At 39.2% G+C, this 25,118-nt stretch overlaps 2 protein-coding genes across 4 annotated transcripts in view; both read right to left on the minus strand.

The window, feature by feature from the left end:
• Positions 1–25,118, minus strand: part of LOC142489084 (solute carrier family 13 member 2-like) — a 332,402-nt gene that overhangs the window by 151,023 nt on the left and 156,261 nt on the right. For 2 of the 3 annotated variants that reach the window (XM_075589275.1, XM_075589274.1), the window contains exons 7-8: positions 17,952–18,173; positions 17,752–17,852 (exon numbers count right to left, since the gene is read on the minus strand). In XM_075589275.1, the coding sequence (XP_075445390.1) occupies positions 17,752–17,852; positions 17,952–18,173 (323 nt within the window). Of the gene's footprint in view, positions 1–10,642; positions 10,972–17,751; positions 17,853–17,951; positions 18,174–25,118 lie in introns of those variants that run through there. The other variant, XM_075589276.1, reaches the window with a different exon arrangement.
• LOC142489085 (uncharacterized) lies at positions 7,779–10,269 on the minus strand. The gene is made up of 2 exons (XM_075589278.1): positions 10,199–10,269; positions 7,779–9,252 (listed from the first exon to the last, which is right to left on the minus strand). Exon 2 carries the CDS (start codon positions 9,140–9,142, stop codon positions 7,817–7,819), a length of 1,326 nt encoding a protein of 441 aa, XP_075445393.1. The 5' UTR covers positions 9,143–9,252; positions 10,199–10,269; the 3' UTR covers positions 7,779–7,816.

A 25,118-nucleotide genomic window follows, 5' to 3' on the forward strand; every position in this document is an offset into this window, starting at 1 on the left:
CCCCTCTCCAATTTTAAATAGCGCTGCTCTCTGCATGAGGCCCTAAGTCTTTGGCTAGTGTCTTAAAGGAACACTTCATATAAGATGCTTCATGTGTGTCAAGATAATAAATTATATAGTTAAGAAACATGAAATACATTATAGTAATAGCTAGTACATATTACTGAATGTTTGCATGTATTTCCTTATAATTGTAATGTGAAAAGCATGTGTGAAGTCACACATTATGCATGTATATAATATTGACATGTTTTATGTTGAATAACTCTCTTTAGTACTTAAACAATCGTGTTACCAATTATGTTCACACAAGAACATTCCATGATTATTTTTTACACAATGTACTGCTACACTTGCATGTTCCTACTGTTCTTCACACACCAATAAAATCACAAATGAGATATGGATATGGATATGTAAATGTTTTTGTTGTTATTTCACTTGATCTTATGTGAAGCACAATCAAGTGTGTTCATGTTTGAAATGATTGCTAATAAACACCTTCATCGTGCTATGTGCTGTCATATATGTGTCCAAATTATTGTTAACACATTTCATTGCACACACTTGTGTACATAGCAATTGAATGGATTTTGATTGTGTTGTAAGGTTGTACTTCAACATTTTGTGTAGTCATTATCAAACATGGATCATTATATTAGTCGCATGTTTTTATGTGCATATTAACAGTTACTCATTGTTTAACAACAGTAATTAGTTTTGCTACTGCAATTCTATGTAGTCAACAGGTTAATTGACATCTGACAAGTGACATAATCACATATGTATTTAAAGGAGGAACAATCAACCCACCTTGTGACGTCGACATGGATATGCAAACCAGACATTTGCTGATGAGAAGGCGGATGCTTGTTTTGCAGGAGGCTCAAAATAGACAGGATGTGATAGTCAGTGGTTGACAAATCACCAAAAAATCTACTCGCCACACAAAAAAATCTACTCGCCACCTAGTACCAAACGTGTGCTGCTTGGGCCAATATTTACTCGCCCGGGGGTTAAATCCACTCGCCCGGGGCGAGCAAATGTATAGGTTTGTCGAACACTGGTGATAGTGATAGGAGAGGGACAGGAGAGGGATAGGAGAAGACAGAGGAGACACGTGTTAGTAGCCTGTCCACGTGTGTACCGTGAAAGAACACTTTTAGATGGGCTGAGTGAGGAGGAGATAAGAAGTCGTTATAGATTGAGTTCAGCAGCAATCTTAGCTCTTTACGAAGAACTAAGACCAGATTTGGATAGTGTAACAAGCAGAGGCCGTGCAGTCCCTGGTCTTGTTAAAATGCTGTGCTCATTACATTTTTTGGCTTCTGCGTCTTTTCAAACAACTGTGGGCATAGTGGGCGGGGTCTCGCAGTCATCATTCTCGCGGGCCTTTAGCCAGTTTCTATGTGCACTGACTAGACGCGCTAGGAATTATATTCAGTTTCCTAGTGACCAGACAGAGTGGCTGGAAGTCAGAAATGGCTTCTATAACATAGCAGGGACGCCATGTGTGATGGGTGCCATCGATTGCACACATGTTGCCTTGATCCCGCCTAGTCCGAGTGAGCATGCATACCGTAATAGGAAACACTTCCATTCCCTGAATGTGCAGGTGGTATGCGATGCAACGATGAAGATAATGAATGTTGTAGCCAGATTCTGTGGTTCCAGCCATGATTCATCTATCCTTAGGAACTCATCAGTTTTCCATGCCTTTGAAAATGGGAATTTTGGGCATGGTTGGCTGGTGGGTGAGTACATATTGTGAAGTGCTAACATACATATGTCATCAATTTTAATTGCTTCTGTTTATAATTGTTCAATGTGACAAAATTTTGTTAGGATAATGGTAACTTAGATTTCACATAATGATTGTCCTGTTTTAATTGTGTAATTCGCATAATAATGCATGGTATATATATTTGATAATATGGCCACCTACAACCACACCCACAATAACAGTACAACAAAAGTGGCCATCAATACATGTGTTGTTGTAAAGATATGATTTCACATATTTCAATAATACATTTATTTCTATAGTCAATGCAAATTTAACATATACTACATATGATTGTGTAAGTACTTATTATAGGTGTAAAAATTGTTTGTGTGAAGATGATATATGTCCATGATTACATATCATCTCACACATGTGACATGAAATGTACAATTGTTGTATTTTTGCCTACAATAATATTTGAAATTGACCTTCAAACATATGTGACAACATTAAGAAAATGTTTAATCTCTATATTAATTTGGATGTTGTCTTTTAGGTGACTCAGGGTACGGTATCCGACCGTGGCTTTTGACACCATTGGCTAATCCGCAATCACCTGCAGAGGACAGATATAATGTTGCACACATATCCACTCGGTCAGTTACCGAGCGTACATTTGGACTGTTGAAACGTCGGTTCAGGTGTTTAGATAAAACTGGCGGTGCATTAAAGTATAAGCCTGAGAAGGTTTCTGACATTGTCATTTGTTGTTGCATTCTGCACAATATTGCATTGAGTCATAACCTAGAAGGCGACATAGGGGAGGGGCTTGACGAACAACATCCCCTAATTGCTGCAGGTGACAATGAGCAGACAGCCAGTGGTGTCGAAACACGTCAGAATGTGATCGACACCTATTTCTCAGGTAACCAACAACATACAGTATGTATGGATTTTATGACATTCTGGCATGAAAGTGTGTTTTCATAACGTGTGACCTTCTTATCATCATCATAGGATAGTGTTTCTTACCCGCCTCCTCACATTAAACATCTGTGTATTTTGGTCAACCACATCTTGATATGGTATGTATATTCTTAATATGTCATTTGTAATTAATGTCACAGTAATTGCTTATATCATGTATGCATTAATGATCAATATTGACTAAGTTTTAATGTGTAAATGTTATCAGTCATATGTTTGTCTACAGATGTTTATACTTGACATGACAACATTCATGCTCATGTGTGCTCTAAAATACGATAAGTGCACACAAAATGAGTCCATGCTTAAGGTATGCATATATGAACCAATACATGGATACAGCAACAGATGATGTAACATGAGTAGTGTGTTGTTGGCAAACTCTACATCATTTCACCTCGTTCTGTGTATTTTTGGTGATAATGATCACATTTCATGTGTGTAGCCTTTGTTTATCTCATTTGCTTCTGTATGTGACTAAAAGTAAGTAAATGCAATGTTAAATTTTCATAATGTTGCCAATCCATATTTATGTACTATTCAGCATCATTCTCCTAACGTGTGCTGTACACATGTAAGTGCTTATTCTTAGTTATCCACACGTGAACTAATTCTAATGTTCATTAATATCAAATGCTAGGATTCCATTGATCTATTATGTATCCATATGTGTTGTAACATTACATATAATGTATGTGTTTGTAAGCAAACATCAAAAGGTGTATGAACTAACTTCAAATAGTGAAACATTACACCTAATCTGTGTTCTATAATGTCAGCTGGCAAATGTTACATTCTGTCATGTGTAATGCTCAACATTAGCAAATACTTGCGCATAATTATAACAACATTTATGTAGTAATCCAATATGCATGATAAAAGGTAATTGTCTCCTTATTTTAGAGATTTATGTATAAACATGATGTTACAAATAAAATATAGTCATGATTTGTTATAGTTAATGCTATATGTGCAAGTTATACAAATTATATAGGTAATGTAAGCTTTACTAATACATGTCGTCAACATAAGTTAACAGAAACATAGAAAAAGTTAGTTATACATTTATATGTGTTTAGATTTTAAATATCATGAATGTTAGGAAGAACTACATGTAACAAAAATAATACTACTTTCATGATGTTACAATTACTACATCCACAAATAAGCTTCCTGATAGCATAAGCATCATTGCTTGGAAACAGGACCATTGTTCAAAAATGTGACACGTCAAAAATCACCAAACTCTGTTTGTCTTGACTGGAACATGCATTGATTGTGAGTCCATGTAATAGTGATTTATCTGAAATACAAAGGACAGACTTTTGTACATTTGCATCCGAATGTTTATTATATTGTGAATATGTTGTATTATCATGTTCATCACTGTCCATGTTCACGCATAAGGTACACATATTGTTCAATTACAAGTACTGGTATGGTGCGGTCACAGGGACTTGCATACCGCTCGCATGTGTGTGCATAGGGCTCTGTAACACATGGCACCAGTGACTTATGGACATGTACATGCGTACGTGCACATATAACATGTCCGTTGTGTTAGAATTTTCTAACACATTCTTCTAATTACACTACCATTAACACTGATGTTTGCGTGCATGGCGCTGCCTGCGCTGTGCGTCTGAACACCGCAACTCAAATGTTGCTACGCACATCATGGGCCGTCACACTGAATGTGCATGCGCAGCGGTTTATTTAAAGTGTTCATAAATGTTTTTCTAAGGCTGAGTCCCCAGTCTTGACAGTCACATGCGCGGCCGGCGGGGGGGGCGGTGCGTGCACAGCGGTACACAGCGATCTGCGGTCTGGGGGGAGAGAGGTTTACGACGGGAGGAGGTGTGGCTGTTGGTTTGCGGGGGCGTGGCCATGACGTTCCGCTGGTGGTTCGCCCTTATTGGCTGAACTGCCGCCAGGGGCGTGGCCACGCCTCCGTCGCAGATGTGAAGTTCAAATTCCCCTGCCTCCCTGAAAACCTGTCGCCCTCCGCTGGTGAAAGGTGCGCGACAAGGTAGGGACTTGGACTGGCCGGACTGGGGGGGCGGGGCTTGATAGCACAGCGCACGCAGAGCCGTGCGCTGTGATGGTGACTGGGTGTGTTACACTGATGCGTGGCCACGCCCCCATGTAATGGCCACGCCCACGGACATGCACGATCACGCCCCCTCATGTCGCTATATCACTATCTCACTCACATACTGCAGCTCTCGGTTATCACGCGCTAAACAACCACCCAAACCCCCCCACGCTCATGTGACACACACATTAGTGTCCTCGCTGCCTTGTTATGTGTTTCAGTAGTCACGTATCATTGGACACGCCCCCGTTAACATCTGAACACGCCCCCTCACGTCACAAGCTCGCCCTATGTCCGGTCAAGTAACATAACGGTTATCAATGTGCACGCAAACAACTCAACGCGTACCACACTGATGCATGTTAGGAATTAAGCTTTTATAAGTCCGAACGTTTCACTATACTGTTGTTATGTGTTTGAGCATATTTACATAATGCGTGTGCACACACAAGTGAGAGCGTTTTGCCATCATATTGTCTAATACATGCTTAACGTCATAGTTATGAGTCAGCATTGTCACATGATCACGGAGCCACGTCACAGGTGGACGCGACTAACACCATAGACAATGTGTAATTGTAAGCAACTTTATTAACATATTCGTGTGTGTACATATATATGTGTAATTTTGGCAACTACCGGATCACTGATATGTAACTGAACGTTGCATGTGTGTCATTCGAATGCAGCTGTATTTTGCACATAAATCCTAAAGTATATGGACACATTATACAAAAAGTGTGTTTTAACACTACATGGTTGTCTTTAGCGTGGGTTCATGAAATGGTGTACATGATGGTGTTATAGAAAATTAGTCATAGTTTAGTAATGGGCTAATGTTAACAATGTTTACCTTTGTCTTTCTATTTAGAAACGAGATTGCTGGAATCTGCAGCAGCTGCCGGCGCTGTGTCCCTCACCGTTGCTGATGGTAGACAGAAACTGATTGGGATTCGCACTATGAATACTGGTATGCTGAGGCACATACATGTCTGTTACGCCGTCATATGGTATTTCACCATTCATTTGCCAGGACACGGACTGAGGCAAGTACACAGGTTCAGTTGTTTCCAATCCACACATGTTTGTACCATGTACAGTAGGCAGCATAGCATTGTAGTTCCCTTCACATATCATTTGAGATTGTGGTACGACCTGCTGGTGGTTTGGGTAACAGACACCAGTCTGTGGCCGTTGATTGTAATTGGGATTAGGTAAAAAAAAAAACCTGTTTATCAGGAGATATGTTCCATGTTCTAAAGTAATCTTCTTTGAATCAGCAACTTTCCAACAAGTGACAATTTCACCAGCCCGGGGGAAGTCTCTTTGAAAACATTCATTAGTAGTTAAGTTGTAGCGTACTGATAATTTCCATGTTTTCGGGTTTCTTGTTTGTTGATCTTCATTAAATTTGTCTTGTATGAAATCATAAATTTGACGCAGATTAGCTTTTTTATCTTGCTGAAATTCTATGGCCTGAAATATTAAAAATTTCATTTGATGTCTAACACTTGACGCCATGTCTTCTCCGTTGTAAATTGCTGAGAGTAATGAGAAATTATAATGTTCTCAAGCAAATACACAAGTTGATACTTTTTATCAATGTTACGTCATTTTGAAGGTTAAAAAACAAAAGCCAGTTTTTCTGCATTCAAAACTCCCACAAGCAGGTGTTAAAAAAAAAACCACCATGCGAAAAAATTTCACTAACACATGTTTATGTAAATAATTAAGATTACTATGTTGTCCCAAGTAATGTTGTATGAAATATTGTTATTACTTATATTACATTTTAATGAGCGTGTGAACTAAGAACCATATTTTGGACTAGCCATTATAACATAAATACAGAAGAATTGAGCCATACTTCTTGCACTTACAGATACTGAAGGTCAATATACACTAAGGAATTCTACAACCCACACGTGTTTGATTGTATGTGTTCATGAATAATTTTCTCTATATACACATATATTTAAAATAAGTAAATATTTAATATACGTATCTGTACACACATTATATATATATATATATGTACATTAAATATATATATAAAAATATCTATATATGTATATGTAAACATATACATATATATATATATCAATATTTATATATTGTCATATATATAACATATACACACACACCACATTCATTATAACTGTCAGTCAATGAACACATTTGTAACACAAACTATATGAAGTAATTTTTAGGTAAGTAGTTGTAAGTATGAAATAAATATTGTACACAATTACATGCATATGGCATATAAAGTGTACTAGTAATGAATCTACATATGAGTTTTTAATGGCAGCCTAAAATATGACAATCATGTAATGTGAAGTAACATATATGTAGTTCTAAACAATGTTGTACCATGTGTAATTACGACATATTTTTTTCACATAGAATGTATGTCAATAATGTATAAAGACTATATAAGATGTACGTCACTATACTAGTATATGTGCTCATGAGTGTTGGTGTACATTGTGATTAACATCGATATATTGACACCTGTACAAAAGTACACTTTGTGTCATAATGCTATTACATGTGTAAGACCAACAATAAAAAATTTAAAAATCACAAATATTAACACACTTTTAAGTAGCATTAACTGAACATTACATTGCAATAACAAAAAAAACACAAATAATAATCACTGCTGCAGTTTGTGTCTGAACAATTGCTGCACCACTCTGGCCCTGGTTGGACACTGTAAGAAGTTGAGGATGGGTAGACACACCTGCTGTTTGTCCCTGGTTGGACACGGTAAGAAGTTGAGGATGGGTAGACACACCTGCTGTTTGTCCCTGGTTGGACACGGTAAGAAGTTGAGGATGGGTAGACACACCTGCTGTTTGTCCCTGGTTGGACACGGTAAGAAGTTGAGGATGGGTAGACACACCTGCTGTTTGTCCCTGGTTGGACACGGTAAGAAGTTGAGGATGGGTAAATAAAAATGGCCTTTGTCCCTGGGTAGACACTGGAAGATGTTCAGGATGGTTTTAGTAAAATTCACTTTGTCCCTGGGTAGACACTGGAAGATGTTCAGGATGGTTGTAGTAAAATCCACTTTGTCCCTGGGTAGACACTGCAAGATGTTCATGATGGTTGTAGTAAAATCCACTTTGTCCCTGGGTAGACACTGGAAGATGTTCATGGTGGTTGTAGAAAAATCCGCTCTGTCCCTGGGTAGACACTGTACCATGTTGGGGATGGTTGTACAAAAATCCGCTTTGTGTCTGTGTAGACACTGGAAGATGTGGAGGATGGTTAGAGTAAAGTCCAGTTTGGGGCTGGCTATACATTGGAATAAATTGGGGCTGGTTACAGACAAGTCCACTTTGTGCCTGTGTAGACACTGGAAGAAATTGTGTATCCTTATAGACAGGTGCAATTTTTTGCAAGGTAGATACAGGTGAACTTTGGGCCACGGTACAGACAGGTGCACTTTGGGCAAGGGTAAACAATGGTGCAGTTTGGCCCATGCTAAAGACAGGTGCAGTTTGGGCCTGTGTAACAATAGGTGTAGTTTGGGCCTGTGTAACAACAGGTGTAGGTTGGGCCTGTAAAAATAGAGATGCAGTTTGGTCCTGTGTAACAATAGGTGTGGTTTGGGCTTGTGTAACAACAGGTGCAGTTTGGGCCTGTGTAAGAACAGGTGTAGTTTTGGCCTGTGTAAGAACAGGTGTAGTTTGGGCCTGTGTAAGAACAGGTGTAGGTTGGGCCTGTAAAAATAGAGATGCAGTTTGGGCCTGTGTAACAATAGTTGTAGTTTGGCCCTGTAAAAATAGAGCTGCAGTTTGGGCCTGGGTAGACACAGTAACACTTTGAGGCTGGTTATAGACATGGATACCTTTTTGCTGGGTACATTGTTTAGCAGTATTGGACAATGTCTTCCAGGCAAGTGAATGTCGTGTTTCTGTATTTGACCTTTTCCTTTTTGTTGTCCTTTTAGGTGCGTGTGTAAGATTATCATCTGTACTGGATGTCTGCATTTGTTCAGCTGTCATTGGTGATTCCAGATGAAAGCTTCTTACTTGGGATATGTCATCACTAGATACATTTAACACCTCTGTTTGTGGAGACAAAATGCCTCCATGGAAAATACCTTCATTGTTGCCGCTGAAATGTCCTTCATTTCGTGCAGAGTGTGGAACAAGATGATTCCCTTGCTGTAGAGTGGTCACAAGTGTCTTGAATGTCTGATTCATTACATGCAATTCTTCTGGGATTTTCATTATTATCTGTTGAATTTGGTGCATTTCTAATGCCATACATTGGTGTACTCCCATTAATTCCTGATGGTGTTTTTTTTGGAGTAAGCTCATCCTTGATTCGGACGCATCAATTGCTGCCAAACTTTCTTGTGTATTATTTGCAGGTGCTAATGGACGTGATTCTGTTATTATTGGACTCTGATGTTGTTCAGATGCAATGCCTATTTTAGGGGAAAAAAAACACATTAACATTTGTCATTCTTAACATGGTTTCATGTCTCCATGTGTATGTAAAAAATGAACCATTTTGACATCTTAAAAAATAAAAAATTACTATTTACCTATATTTGATTGGATGTTGCATTATTCATCAACAGTTAAACATAATTGTTACACTCAATGGTGACATGTGTGATGATGTTATTAATTATGCACAACAACACTATTAGAAATAGTGGTTCTGACACAGGCTGCAACATACATTATGAACATATGTTGAAAGGTAATAGCAGTTATTTTAACGTCTACACATAGTAGTGAAATATTGCATTAGTAACATTATGTTGCTGGATGTGTTAGTTGTGACATAAGGATGTATGAAAGCACAAACACAGGCTGTACAGCATAATTTCCTAAAGACCAGTGCTGCAATGGATTATGTAAGTGTCTGATTTAATTTTGATGTGTGTTCACTTCATACAAGGAACAGTGCAAGGGACACCATACACAGTACACAAACACACATCCTATTTAGAGGAACATGAGAAATACAACATGTTCAACGACATGTTACTATACCAATTCTACTAGTATGTCATAGTAAAATATTTACTTGTGTGTATGTCATGTTGAACATACAATACTAACGTTAATGTATGAAAAAACTGAATTGGCACAAATATGTACCTATATATGTATTTGAGATGCTGAAAAGTCAGTGAACTTACATACTAGCAACAGTTATAATGTTTCCTGCATTATTTGTGAGAGATAAATTCACAAACCATGTTATGTGGTGATGCTATTTATATGAGTGCAACTACATAAGTCATGTTTATATTAATAAGTATGATCATATCTCCAACATGTGCATGTTATGTATGTTCAAACATAATGTTTGTTACTGAAAAAAACACACATTCAAAAATGCAAACATGATAGCCTCACCTTCCAAAAGTGATGATGCAAAAGATGAATCGGATGTGACCACCTCTTCTTGGTTGTTCTGAGGCACAGGTGTAACTATATGAATGTAACAAAAATAAAATTCTGAAGATTAAAATTTGGACTGTTAGAAGGTTAATGAGAAATATAATAGAAAAATAACATGTTTATGATTGCATAAAGGCTTATTTGAAGTATGCACTTCGTCAACAAGTTCATGTGTAACGTCACACAATAATGCACCTAGAGAGTTAAAAAACAAACCCTAACTAGTTAAGTTAGTGACAAATTAGTAGATAATGATTTTTACACATTATTTTATCAGAAGAAAAAAAAGAATAAACCTTATTCTGCAGATTGTGAATACCCTATATGTTACTTGAAATTAAACATGAATCTACTTTTTTCTCAACTGTCACACTATAATAAACAGTATTATAAACAACATGAAATATATAGAGATTAATCACCTTGTGGAAAAATTTGGGGATAAACCCCTATATCTCTGTCTCCAGATAATCCAGAGATTACAACAGGTAATATTTTTTCCCTCAACATCTCCTCCAAAGGGGTGAATGTAATAGGTGATGCTGGTGATCCACCTCCAGTCCCGGAAGCATGCCTGCGGCCAAATTGAATGGCATTTTTCAAATTTCTGCGTATATCATCAAATTTTTTCCTACAATTCTTCAATGTCCGGACCTGATTTCCACATGCTGAGACCGAAACACGAATTTCCTCCCATAACTGACGGCGAATTGTGGAACTGGTCCTGCCTTTAAATAGAATAGAATAATGTAGTACAATCAAGAATATTTCTAATTCAGTTACCAACAATGCATGCAATAGTGTACACTTTTAGAATATGACAAATAATTTTCAAACTGTGGCACATTAAATAATACATATATGGGAGTGCATGAAAATATTGACATCATGGTGTAAATGTAGAATGATAGTCAGAAGATGTCATAATACACCCATCTTTACAAAGAATGCTTTCACAGACACATGCAGAACCCAAGGGTGATAACGCAGCAAACAGTGCATGTTTTGCTTCACAAGAAAACAAAGCACAGCTGCCTCAAAAAAAGACATTAATACAACTCTGCCACTAATTTATCCATCTGACGTGAACATGTAATTTTATAGAAACATGCCATTATTGTGGGTAACTTCATCAGTATTTGAGCAACACTGAAGTAGGATTACATAATGTTATGTGTTGTAATCATGCATGAATGTGGCACATTGAAGAACATTTAAATGTGTTTTAAATTTCATATATTCAGCATTATGCCTCGTTCAGGGTGGCAAAATCACGAGTTGGAGGGAGGGAGTGCGTTACTGAGGGAGGGCGGCAGTGGGATGGCCAATGTGTGTTGATACTGTCAGCAGATTTAATCACGTGTTGAGGAGGCAGAGAGGGGGAGGGGATACAGACGCCAGGTTAGGGATAGAAGTTGCACTCTTGAACTCATTGTCAAGAATTATGCAATTAGCTGGCTAGGTCACAGTGACACTGCAGCAGCTTAAATAAACGTATGGTTTGCTTCATTGAACTTTAGCCTGCATAAACTCCATAGTTCGGAGACAGGCCAGCTGCTACCATGACAACCACAGTTCATATTAAATACATTGTACCTCATGTCCGCACGCAGTGCCTCGAAAGGAAGCACCCGAAACGAGGCCTAAGAGTTACACGACAGGGGATTGGACAATAACTTAGACACTATTGGACTCCTCCCCTCCATTAATGCAACAGTTGAGTTGTAACATTATGTTGATGTGTGGGTGGGGTGGGGGGATGGGGTTCATGGTTATGATAACTGTTCCAACTCCATTTTGAATGTGAGGTGTGGTGTGTGCGTTTATTATGTTCTGTGTACCACCATTTTGTGTGTGTATAGCGAATGTGTTGTGTGTGTACACAGAGGGAGAGTAACAGTATGGATATTGATATATGCTGTGTATGGGGAAATATATAGTATATCATATATGTATACAGATGTTGACATTAAAAAACATATACATAAGTATACATTAAGGAATTGTTCACATGTAACATTTATACCGCTAGACATGAATAGTAATAACCTATGCAAATACATTAAAAATAATAATCTTAAAGTCAATGTACTTTGCATGCTGCCTTCAACTAGTGGTACAAGGAAATTAATAAATAATGAAGATGACATCCATTATAATATATAAATGCAATTTTAACTTGTATGATTAACTGATAATGTGCATACAATAATTATGTACTCGGATCTATTACATGCATTATATTTAGAAATACATAAATGACTTTTACATACATCCTTAACTTCCTTTACATACTGTCATATATACCATGTATTACATATGACATAAATAAAGGCCATGAAATCACATGTATTACAACATATTTATGCATAATCATAGGAATATAATTGAAAACATAATCAAGGATTACAATATCTTACCTACTAAATGACCACAGAGCTGATCATATTTTGCCACAATGCCCGTCACAAGGGCTGTCATTTCAGCATTATTAAATCTTTTATTTCTTGCCACTCTGTTTTTTTTCCTTGGAGCACGTGCTGCATTGGCACCTGCCTGATGCTGACTGGACTCCCCTTCTTTCAATGGAAGATAATCCAGAAGCAATGCACCATCAGACGCCACACCACCACGACGCACACCACCACGACGCACACCACCACCACGCACCCCCCCAACAGCACCACCAAGCGCAACACCACCACCAGTCCCCTTACTCACACGAGCAACACTCACCCTACCATCACTCCCCTCTCTCACACGGCTACTCACACGAGAAGCACTCACCCTTGCATCACTCCCCTCTCTCACACGGCTACTCACACGAGAAGCAGCACTCACCCTTGCATCACTGCCCTCTCTCAAACGACTACTCACACGAGAAGCAGTACTCACCCTAGCATCACTCCCCTCTCTCAAACGACTACTCACACGAGTAGCAGCACTCACCCTTGCATCACTCCCCTCTCTCACACGAATTCTCACAGGAGCATCACTCTCCTGACTCAAAGGACTGAAGTCACCATCAACACTGTCAGCAACATCACTCTCCTGACTCACATCACTCACCCCAGCATCAGTCCTCTGACTCCCACGCCTCCCGTCCATACCTGTAGAACTCACAAGCAACACAACAACAAAAAAACCTCAAACTCACTAAACAAATTGTAATAGACAATAACAACAAATGGTAAACAAAATATAACAGCACAAAACAAATCAATCAACACGTCTATCAATTACTCTCACAATACACAGCTCTGTCCGTCACTCCCTCTCTCTCTCCCAACAACACAGAGAAAGAATATAAACAAATGTTACCTTTAAATAGGCCGCACAATCACGCCATTGGTTGTTTAATCGCGCGATTCAGAAACAGAACGCCATTGGCGGTGCGTGCACGCCAGTGGCGGTGCGTGCACGCCAGTGGCGGTGCGTGCACGCCATTTCAACATTCCCGCCAAGCGAGTCGCCATATTTGCAAATGATGGTGGCGCATTGATTCGCCGCAGATTCGCCCCTTACAGCATACAGCGACTTAAACACGCCAAAAACATGGCTAATTGCTAAATTGGCTAATGCATTTTTCCGCCGCTTACTGCATGATACCCTAAGTCAACATAATAGCAACAAGAATTCTCAAACACCAGTATAAATTACACAACAGAGCAGACAGTCACAAGTAATATGATCCAATGTGATCAAAAATTGGGATACACTCAAATTGGATAAAGACCTGAGGCCAATAGTTCATGATATCCCTTTATTTGTCTTTAGGAAGGCCACATATTTGGCATCCTATATCTCTCCGAGCTTATTTAATTCACAATTACAATGTGGGGGTATCAAAGGTATACCCAAGGGATTTTTCAAGTATGGTAATTGCATTTTGTGTTCACACGCGAAACCCATCAAAATGATTAATTACATTAAACCTAAGCGATAAAAAAAGAATTGATACATTTATCAATTGTAATACCAGCAATGTGATATATATTTTATACTGCGGCTGTGGCCAGACATACATAGGTAGGGCAATCAGACCCTTGAAAAAAAGAATTAGTGAACACGTACGTCTCATTAACAAAGGAGACCGCTTACATCTGGTTTCACGACATTTCTCTACATGTCCATCAGGAGGCATCCAGAGTTTTGCCTTCTCTGGGCTTGAGCATGTTGAGGCAGCGGTCCGTGGTGGGAACAGGCTCAACATGCTCAACCGAAGGGAAATGTTCTGGATTTACAGCATTGACACTTTGTGCCCGACCGGTTTAAATGCGAATTGGGAATTAAAACATTTTCTTTAAAGATGATTTTTTTAAATTCGTTATCACTATGGTACATTTTCTCTTTTATATCCTATGGGTCTGAATTATTGGTCCATATATATTTGTATGACAGTACATTTGTGGTCAGCATTATGGAATATTTTATATACATTGTCTATTCCTTTGATATTTTGGGGCCTATGCAGAGAGCAGTGCTAGAATAAATTGGAGAGTTTAAGAAAAAGTAGCTTTAATGGAGAGTTTTATTCTCCATATGCAGAAATGGGCGAAATCCGCTATTTTTAGCATTACTGCATGTGGAGAATTGTAAATGAGGAGATGCGCGCAGCTGAAAGGGAGAAAAAAAAATCGCGCATTTTTTTTCCCCCTATAGCCGGCGAGCTCCTGCTTCTTGCCAACTTTAGTTGGCGGAGAAAATTGAAGAAAATCGCGCCAAAAACAGCCGCTAGATGGCGAGCGCGCCTTTCTGAATTTGGATATTTTTCAGACTGGCGAGATGTAGTTTCTCGCCAGCCGCGCGGCGAGATTTTCAAATAGAAAAAAAAATGGCCCTTTTTTCCTACCTCGCCATTTTCAGCTGTTTTTTGCGCGATTTTCGCCGGAAAATGACGAGATTGTAAATAGCGCTGCTCTCTGCATGAGGCCCTTTGTTGGAATAATCTATTTTATATTACGGTATTCATATAATTTGATTCATGTGGCTTTAGGATTTATATTAGAAGTTATAATTAGATAGAATAACAGTCCGTTTCCCAATATTTCACTTTGTTAGTACCTCACCCCTACTGTATATTTTCTGATATTATCAGTATGCACTTCAATCTAGATAGCTTTTTATCTACTGTATTATACATTATGAATCCTTATAACGTTGGAGAGTTTAATATAGAGTTATATATACAGTATATGCATTTCTTGTGTATTATTCAATATATACATAATAGCTATTTATACGCAAATAGATTCAGAAGCAAGTAATTAAATTGAAATTTATAAATTATAGGAATTTTTTGAAAAGGACACATAATTTGTCCGTGCTCATGCAGGATTTGTATTTCTTTTAAATGTATGTTTGTCATGTTTCAGATTATATTATGTTTCTGTTTACATTGTTACATGTTCATATATGTGGTGCTGCTTTTATTCACTTATACTTTCAGAGAGATGTTAGTATTCCTTTAAGATAGTTACTGTAGACTATGTTAGTCTTTTTTGTATCCTTAAATAGGATTTTTGTTATTGTTAGTGAGTAACAACATCACTTATATTTATTTTTATTATTTTTCCTGTTTATATTTTTAGACAGAGATGTTTGTCACGTCCCTTGAATTGGTGTTTGCCCATTTCACTACGATATCCACCATTGGTAGGTTTGATCTTCACCATCTGGTGTTATACATCAGTTTGATTATATGCAGGGGGAGTAGATTGCGTGTGAGGGAGACACCTATTTAAGGAGCGTGGTCCGATCGGGAAGGTTACTCTTTGATAAAGTGCTGTTTAGCACGAAACGCGTCAGAGGTTTTACCTGCTTGTATTCTTTTGGCATTATGCCTATTAAATAATTGGCATTTTACCCGCGGCCAGTCCAGTCTCTCTTCTGTTGCAGTGCTCCGACTTCTCCTTTTATCTTACATTTACAACTGTCTACGTGGATGGACACACACCTTTTCTGGAGCAGACACAGAGAATTTCCTCAGTGAGTATACTTCACTGCATTATCAGCTGCTTTCTCATTCTACAGCAGCCAGTGCTTATGTTTACACCCATCGTGACACGCATCGGAGCAGAGGAGAGTGAAACATCGGGGAGGTGCGGCAGACCGTAGATACAGAAACGCAGAGTTACAGCTGATCAGCCCTCCCCACTCTCGACCCGCGTTACCGGGGAGCCCTCACATGCACCGGCAGTGCAGAATTCCGAGCTATCGTAGCACATGACAAGAGGAGAAGGGGAACTCTCAAGGGACTAATAAGTGGTAAGAGGCTATTTATAGCCACTCATCCCTTATCAATATTACTTGTTCTATACCTCATCACACTGGTCTGTGTTCAGCTTTATCAAGTGAGTAGGATGATTGAACTTTAACTCTGTCACTTGGCTTTATAATTTATTCAAGCATTTTGTGTATACATCTAAGTCTGTTCCAGTGTACTACACTGGCGACACACTTTATTCGAGCTCGGCTAGTCCCACGAATTCGGGTATACCCGGGTGTATTGAGGTTTGTGACTGTTTTCTGCCCGAGTGCATTGGGTTATTTTCCAAGCAGGGATTGAAGCATTTTATTCCCACTGGCTGCAATACTGCACAGTATATATATATACTGCATTACAATTCATGAATTTATGCCATCTGGTAGACACGCGAAGCATTGCAGCCTATTAAATCCTAATCATTATCATTTAACAGATCAGCCGCCCGTCAGCCAGGCATGAACCCAGGCTGGGAAGGCAAACGCAACGGGGCTTGTCAGAGGTGAGGAGCGGCGCATTCCAGGTATCTGCCAGGTACATACTGGGTTTTTGCTCGAATAAAGTGTGTCGGTGCAGTATTCCCATTCCCAAGGGATATATATATATATATATATATATATATATATATATATATATATATATATAGACTATGCTACAGTGGTCTTCAAAGGGACATTCACAGCAGCCTTTCAGGACTGAGGTCCTATGGTCTATGGTGACTAGAAAAACTTTTTCCCTGTTTCCATGGTTTCTTTTGAGAAATAAAGAAGTACAGTAACAAAAGAATGTTAATTCTTTCTACATTTTAAGAGTACTTTATTTTTCTCAAAGATTATTTGGGAGGGATTGTATTCCATAAACAAAAATAAAAGCAAAACATGGCGCAAGGTTAAAAAATAAAGCAAAGAAAATTTCTCAGAAAGTCTTGATCTTGATTCGGAACCCTGCATTATAAAAAAAATATGCCAAGAAGTAGTAGCACTGGCAGCCAGTAATGTAAAATGCAAATGTCTGTGGAATTGAACAGATTTTAATGCTGCACCATTGTAAATTCTAATCACACCTAAAACCAGCTCTAAGGCTAAGGCCTCAGTGCGCGCACAGCATGCTCGACTGGGTACCTGGCGGCGCTGGTTCCCGGCATCAGTGCGACCACGTGGACTACTGGCAACTTTTGTCTTTCATCTCAGACTGTGATTATTCCATCTACTATAGATATAAGAGAATTGAAGAGGGCATTTACCTGTCTGCTCTGTGTTCTGGTAGCTGAGTGAAGGTAACTCAGCTGGGAAGAAAAACATCATGAGAGAAACGAATATGGCAACAGTTGCGTCTATAATATATCTGAAAAAGGTCGTTAAGAGAGAACAGGAGATACTGTAAGCTACTGGTTTAGTATTTCTATAGAGAAAGGAATGTGGTTGTATTATGGGAAAGACTCACTCTTTGCCTCTATGATTAAAGATGACAGCTGCCCAGCCTGGCATGAAACCTGGTTCCCTTGTTAACAACAAAAGCACTAATAAAAAAAACAGAACAAGTGAAGAAATCTCTGCAAAGCTCATAGATCCCAACTTCTTGTGTTCTCTAGAGATGACCTGGAACACTCGTATATCATTCTCCTTCTCTTCTAGCATTAAGTCACTGTCAAAATTCTTCTTAACTCTAGGAGCGAAGCATGAAGAAAGATTTTATATGAGACAGGATTTATCATATCTTGTGTAAATGTACATGTTCATTTTAAATTTACTATTTTATTTATTAGACAAGAAAATATTTTAAGTACTTTAATCTGATGTAAACATATACAGCTGCAGCGGCATGTATTCAAAGTTTTCACCCGGTGTATACATCGGAATACACCCTGTCATGGTGTGTGATGTTTTCCAACCATATCACCATATCAACATTTCTATGGTTTCTATTGAGTGCAGAAAATTGCATTTTAGCATTGTCTGCAATACCGTCTAGAAACTTAAGTGGGCAATCGTGAGTTGTCTTAAAAATCTAATAGCAATTCAACCTACAGTACAGAACAGCTGTACAGTTCTGCAAGTCTGTGTGTGTGTGTGTGTGTGTGTGTGTGCTTGTACAGTAATTGTAATTTGAAGATTTATATTTGAAGCAGAGATTAACTTTACAAGTTCATACTGTATAGTCTGAGGGTCCTTAGCCATTCACAGATTAAAAATATGAGGACACATACTGTATACAGGATAATAAAGGGAATAAAGGGATAATACAAAAATACACGTCACGTCTTCTTCCGAATGTAAAATATTTTTCCCGCTCATGTGTGCACAGTATATCTAATTGGAACTTTGTTGAAACGCATATGCGTGTCATCACTTTTCTATATGTATTATTTTTTAATCAAAACTTTTGCTGGGCTTTCTCTTGTTTTCATACTGTTTTTATTTAATGAGCATGCGTCTATGTCTCATTGGAACCTTGAAGCATATGCGTGTCATCACATTTATGCGCATGCGTGTATGTCTCATTGGAACCTTGTTGAAACGCATATGCGTGTCATCACATTAAGGTGCATGCGTGTATGTCTCATTGGAATTTAAAGTTTAAAAAAAGGTAAAACAACAAGACATCCTTTTTGAAGGACTGATTTAAAGAAACCATAATCTGAATCATGTTTTTGATAAATTAACCATTTTTGCCATTCTTTCTTTATTTTGGGGGTGGGGGTGTTTCAATGATTCTCGTGAATTTAAAGAAGAATTTTTTTTATTTTATCTGGATAATCATCGAAGAATGAAAAATACAAATAATCATGAATAATACAAATTTACAATCTTTCTCTTCTTCGTAATGGCTGCATTGCATTCTGTAGTTCTTAGTTCTTTTTTCATTTTTAATTTAAGGGCCGGTGGTACAGTAACTGTAGCACCTTCCCCCTCCCTACCTCACACACAAAGCCTTACAAACAAACTAACTTGAATTGGAATGCTTATCCACACCTCCCTCCCACCCCACCCCCCAAGACAGAGCCATTCATGAAAATCTTTTGAGGCTTTGTTGAGCTGTATTGTCCCCCCTGTTCTCACACACGCATGCACACGTGCGATAACAGACATTCCTTTTTTTTTTCCTTTTCTCGACATGGGATGAGTTTAACAGCTGGTCAAAAGATTTCTCTGAACCACTAATCCCGCACACACTGCTACTGTAGCACCTCCCCCCCCCTCCACCACTTAACACACAAAGCCTTACAAACAAACCAACATGAATTGGAAGGCTTATCCACACCTTCCCCAATGAAATTCATCTGTGATAAGCCCTTCTTGGAGAATCCCTCACACATTCAAAGTGAATTTCAAGTTTAAAAAAAAAAAAAAGAGACCCTTTTTTGAAGGACTGATTTAAAGAAACCATAATGTGAACCATGTTTTTGATAAGTTAACAATTTTTGCCATTCTTTCTTTTTCTTTGGGGGTGGGGGTGTTTCAATGATTCTCGTTCATTTAAAGAAGACATTTTTTTATTTTATCTGGATAATTATGGAAGAATGAAAAATACAAATAATCATGAATAATACAAATTTACAATCTTTATCTTCTTCGTAATGGCTGCATTGCATTCTGTTGTTCTTAGTTCTTTTTTCATTTTTAATTTAAGGGCCGGTAGTACAGTAAATTGGAATTGTAATGCTTATCCCCACCTTCCCCAAAGCAATTCATCTTTGATAAGCCCTTCATGGAGAATCCCCCACACATTCAAAGTGGAATAAAAAAAAAAAAAACAGACATCACTTTTTGTGTGCAAAAAATAACAAAATGATAAACTACAGCTGTAGCGGCCGAATTTGAGAAAGATCATGGAGCCGTTGTCGTTGGATCTTCTGTATGCCACGCAGTACTAATTTTGCATTCCCGTGTTCATGCCACATTCACGCTGCCCGGTTGATCTGCGGTTGGTCTGTTTAATTTAATGGTTTCGGATTTAATTGGATGCAATTCTTCGCGTATCCGCCAGGTGGCAGAAATTCATGAATTGTAATGTGTACAGTACTGTGCTAATGTGTCGACATGCAGGTGTTTAAAAACACAGATAAAAACCATGTCTGCAACAGTGGTCCATTGTGAATTGGCCATGGTAGTAGAAGACCCTGAAGAACTTACACATATCTATTTTAGGTGTCTCGTAATAAAAACTCAATGCTCTGTGTCTTTAATTTAATTTAATGGTTTCGGATTTAATTGGATGCAATTCTTCGCGTATCCGCCAGGTGGCAGAAATTCATGAATTGTAATGTGTACAGTACTGTGCTAATGTGTCGACATGCAGGTGTTTAAAAACACAGATAAAAACCATGTCTGCAACAGTGGTCCATTGTGAATTGGCCATGGTAGTAGAAGACCCTGAAGAACTTACACATATCTATTTTAGGTGTCTCGTAATAAAAACTCAATGCTCTGTGTCTTTTTTTTTAACATTCTTTCTCCTGCACAATTGCTGACTGGACACAATGAGTACACCACAGACATAAAAAACCTGACTGTACGTATGCATTTTTAATTTGTTCTGCAATTAATGCTGCAGCAGATAAAATGGCGACTGTTACCGAAATTTATGAATATTTCACTTCGAACGATGAATTTTTCAAATTTTCACCTGACGCTTGTGTGTGGAAGCGTGCGATAAGATAGAAGAGGGTATTGGTGTGTAGTACCATATTTTTACAGTGTGTTTGATCATGGAAACTTCAAAAGGAGAAAGTCCAGGTTGAACCAATATAAGATTCGTCAATCCCAATCCAGCAATGCAACAGCGCAGGCAAGAGCGCCTGCACCGGGTCCTGCACCGGCTTACAATAACAGTCCGATCATCAGTGAAAACCTGGAGAACTGCAATTCTTGCTATCTGTCCCCGCGAGAATACCTGCACAACTTCCAGCCTGATCCTGATTTCACATACAGGTACCAGCAAGCTTGCATGTACCAAAAAGATTTCCAGCTTCATCAGCTGTCAACTACAGGTGTAGCGGGCCAGCTATCACCTGTCAACTATAATGTAGACTACGGGAGTGCCAGTGGCTCATCTCCACCATGGCAAAGTCTATAATGAAGGTAAATATAATTTACTACAGTAACTACCTGTATTACACTTACAGTACAGTATTCAGTTTAAAGCTGCAGTTCTAGCTGACGTATTTCACAAAAATTATTTAAAAAAATACTATACTGTACAGTATGTACATCAATACATTATGCACACAGACAAGTGATTAGTTACAGTAATCTGCAGATCGGTCTGTTCTCCTGTACTCAATCGCTTTGCTCTGGGTTATTTATTTTAATTCAATTCCTGTACAATTATTGAAAATGTAGTTCTGCAATATGATTGACTGAGCAGTTACTACAGTAGATACATTTGGTGGACAGCTAGGGAGAGGGCGGGGCACAAGAGCCAGAGCCGATCAGAAACTTTGACATCAAGCGGAGAAAGGATAAAGGAGGAATTTCGATGGATGTCTAATATCTAATATACTATCGCATTTTTAAAAGTTGCTTGCGCATTGTGAATCTCATTTAAAAATCCAAGTACTGTAGGCAACAATTTAGTGACCGTGCAATTTTTATTGATTAGGATAGAATAATTGTGAGCTTTATAGAAAACCTTAAACAGTATGCTGCTGTTTTCATATTCAATCCTTTTTTACATTGTACTCTAATCATCACTACTGTTTGACGTTGCATTTTGCAGTATAATTACAATACACTTGCATGTTTAATTACTGCTGCAGCAGCTTTTATTTTAAAACTTCTCGGGGTATAGCGGTTGCTTTTTCTAAATTCCATGCACTTCACCGCATTCATGCCACTTTCATGCCACCCAGTACCTGGCTGGTCCGCGGTTGATCTGTTTAATTATAATGGTTCGGATTTAATTGGCGACAATTCTTCGCGTATCCGCCAGGTGGCAGATATTCATGAATTGTAATGTATTCTAATGTGCTACAGTAATGTATCTACTTGCAGATGTATAAAAAAAACCACAGTGGTCCATTGTGAATTGACCTTGGTACTGAAGAAGTTAAATAATAAACAAACAGATAGTGCCCTGCGGAATGCACTCACGGTGTATGCATTTGTAATGATTAGGTAGTGATAAAATCCTTTTATTAATTATTAAAACTGTATTGCAAAGAGGGATTCAGGTGTGTAAACTCCAAGACCTGTCCCTGTTAGACCGCTAGCCACTTAAATACTTGGTCATTCAACAAATCACTGTAGCAGAGATACAATTAGCAACATGCCTTTTATATATTCTCTCTCAGTGAAAATAGGAGTAGCTAATTGTTCTATTCATATGGGATCTCCTCTGTCCCTCAGTACACAGTATAATATACGCCTATATGTAATTTTTCTAAAAATACAGTGCTGGACGAACTTTTTGTACCAGAGGTTAGAATCTAAGATTAAAGTTAGAAGTTACCGTTAATGCCCACAGTTAAAACCAGGGAGTTCATCTGGACCTAGGGCACAAATATAGGGAGCGAGAGACCAAGAGTAGTAGAGTCAGTTCATTAGAAAATCAGATGTTAACATTATACAAGTTACATGTACAGATTCAGCCGCCGGCCGGAGCTGCAGTCTGGTCGTTGCCATGAGCCTACACCCTCGACTCGGGGAGCCATCCTTCATCTTACCGAAAAAGAACCCTGCGCCGGCAGGGGAAGTGGAATTTCTTATAAAGCCCTTCATTAAATTCTCTTGAATATAATCGGACATGGTCTTAGTCTCCGGGCGTGATAAAGGATAAGACCTAGCTTTGAGAAGGATGGCACCGGGCAAAAGATCAATAGGGCAGTCAAAGGGACGATGAGGGGGCAGAACCTCAGAGCAAACCTTATCAAACACGTCAAGAAACTCTGAATATATTACAGGAAGAGAAGGGTTAGCAGGTTTGGTGGTCTCTAGGCTGGCAACGACTTGTACGGGGGGCGTAGAAGGACTCTTAGCAACTTGATCCCACTGTATAGGCTTGTTATCAGTCCAGTCTATCTGGGGATTGTGGCATTGGAGCCAAGATAGACCAAGGATTACCTGCACCGCAGGGGAGTGAATTACATACAAGGAAATTTCCTCTTTATGACCATTCTTCGTGTAGAGGGAAAAAAGAAGTGTCTCCAAAGTAATGAAGGCTGGCTGGAGAGGTCTTCCATCAATGGCCTCGAGAACGACGGGTACGGACTTCTGTATCATAGGGATGTTGTGCTTGTTGGCGAAATCCTGATCCACAAAGTTTCTCCCAGACCCGGAGTCGACAAAAGCAGACACGGATGCACGGAAGTCAGAACCCTCGAGGAAGATCGGAAGCATAATCCTTTTCTGTAGTCTTCCCTTAGTAGGGGGAGAAGAAGAAATAGTACCCAATGAGATTTCCCCATACCTCATTGGGTGTTGGTGTTTCCCGGCTCCGTAGGACAGCGGCGCACCAGATGTCCAGGTAGACCACAGTAGAAACACAAGCCCTCATTCTTCTGACGTTGTTTCTCAGAATAGGAGAGTTACTTGAAGTTATATAAAAAAAAAAATAGGAGAGTTGATGACTTCCTACTGCACCGACACACTTTATTCGAGCAAATACCCGGTATGTACCTGGCAGATACCTGGAATGCGCCGCTCCTCACCTCTGACAAGCCCCGTTGCATTTGCCTTCCCAGCCTGGGTTCATGCCTGGCTGATGGGCGGCTGATCTGTTAAATGATAATGATTAGGATTTAATAGGCTGCAATGCTTCGCGTGTCTACCAGATGGCATAAATTCATGAATTGTAATGCAGTATATATATATGTACTGTGCAGTATTGCAGCCAGCGGGAATAAAATGCTTCAATCCCTGCCGGAAAATAACTCAATGCACTCGGGCAGAAAACAGTCACAAACCTCAATACACCCGGGTATACCCGAATTCGTGGGACTAGCCGAGCTCGAATAAAGTGTGTCGCCAGCGTAACTGCATGGGTTCTAGGGCCTCAAGAGCTTGGAGAATGGTGGGAGTAGGACTGCGTATAGAAGGCATAGAAGGGAGTGAGCGAGCATGATGGCATTCCAGTCGCCTTTCCTGAAGGCGTTGATCCACCCGAATACATAGGGCTATCAGGTCCTCTAGTGCGGAGGGTCTTTCCTGGGCTGCTAACTCATTCTTCAGAGTCTCCGAAAGTCCCTGACAGAAGGCTGCAGATAAAGCCTCTGTAACGCATAGCTCACCACAAACGAAGCTCAACCAGGCCGAGAGTAGTCGTTTAGGCCAGGTCAGGATTGGAGATGTGAGATAAGTGAGGTACTTGCCGGTTTCAGGAGAGGATAATTGCGGATAGTCGAAGTGCGTAGCAATGTTCAGGGTTGGAGGGTAGCGGATCGTCGGGGTACGTAGCCAGGTTCAGGATAGGAGAAAGTCAACACAAGCCGAATCAGGAGTAGAGAGAAGCGGAGTCCAAGTAACTAGCAGGGTTCAGGCAACAAAGGGTTAATCAGGCAGACAAGGCAAGGTATCAGGAACAGAATGCAGCAAGGCACGGCATCACACTGACTATGCTCAGCAAAGGTAAGCTGCAAGTGAAGGGTATATAAAGGGTATATAAAGGGTATAT

The sequence above is a fragment of the Ascaphus truei genome, chromosome 3 (assembly GCF_040206685.1).
Source record: "Ascaphus truei isolate aAscTru1 chromosome 3, aAscTru1.hap1, whole genome shotgun sequence".
Lineage (NCBI taxonomy): Eukaryota > Metazoa > Chordata > Amphibia > Anura > Ascaphidae > Ascaphus > Ascaphus truei.

Bases quoted from the DNA above. Each gene is read 5' to 3' on its own strand.
- LOC142489085 (XM_075589278.1), bottom strand. From the start codon at position 9,142: ATGAGCTTACTCCAAAAAAAACACCATCAGGAATTAATGGGAGTACAC.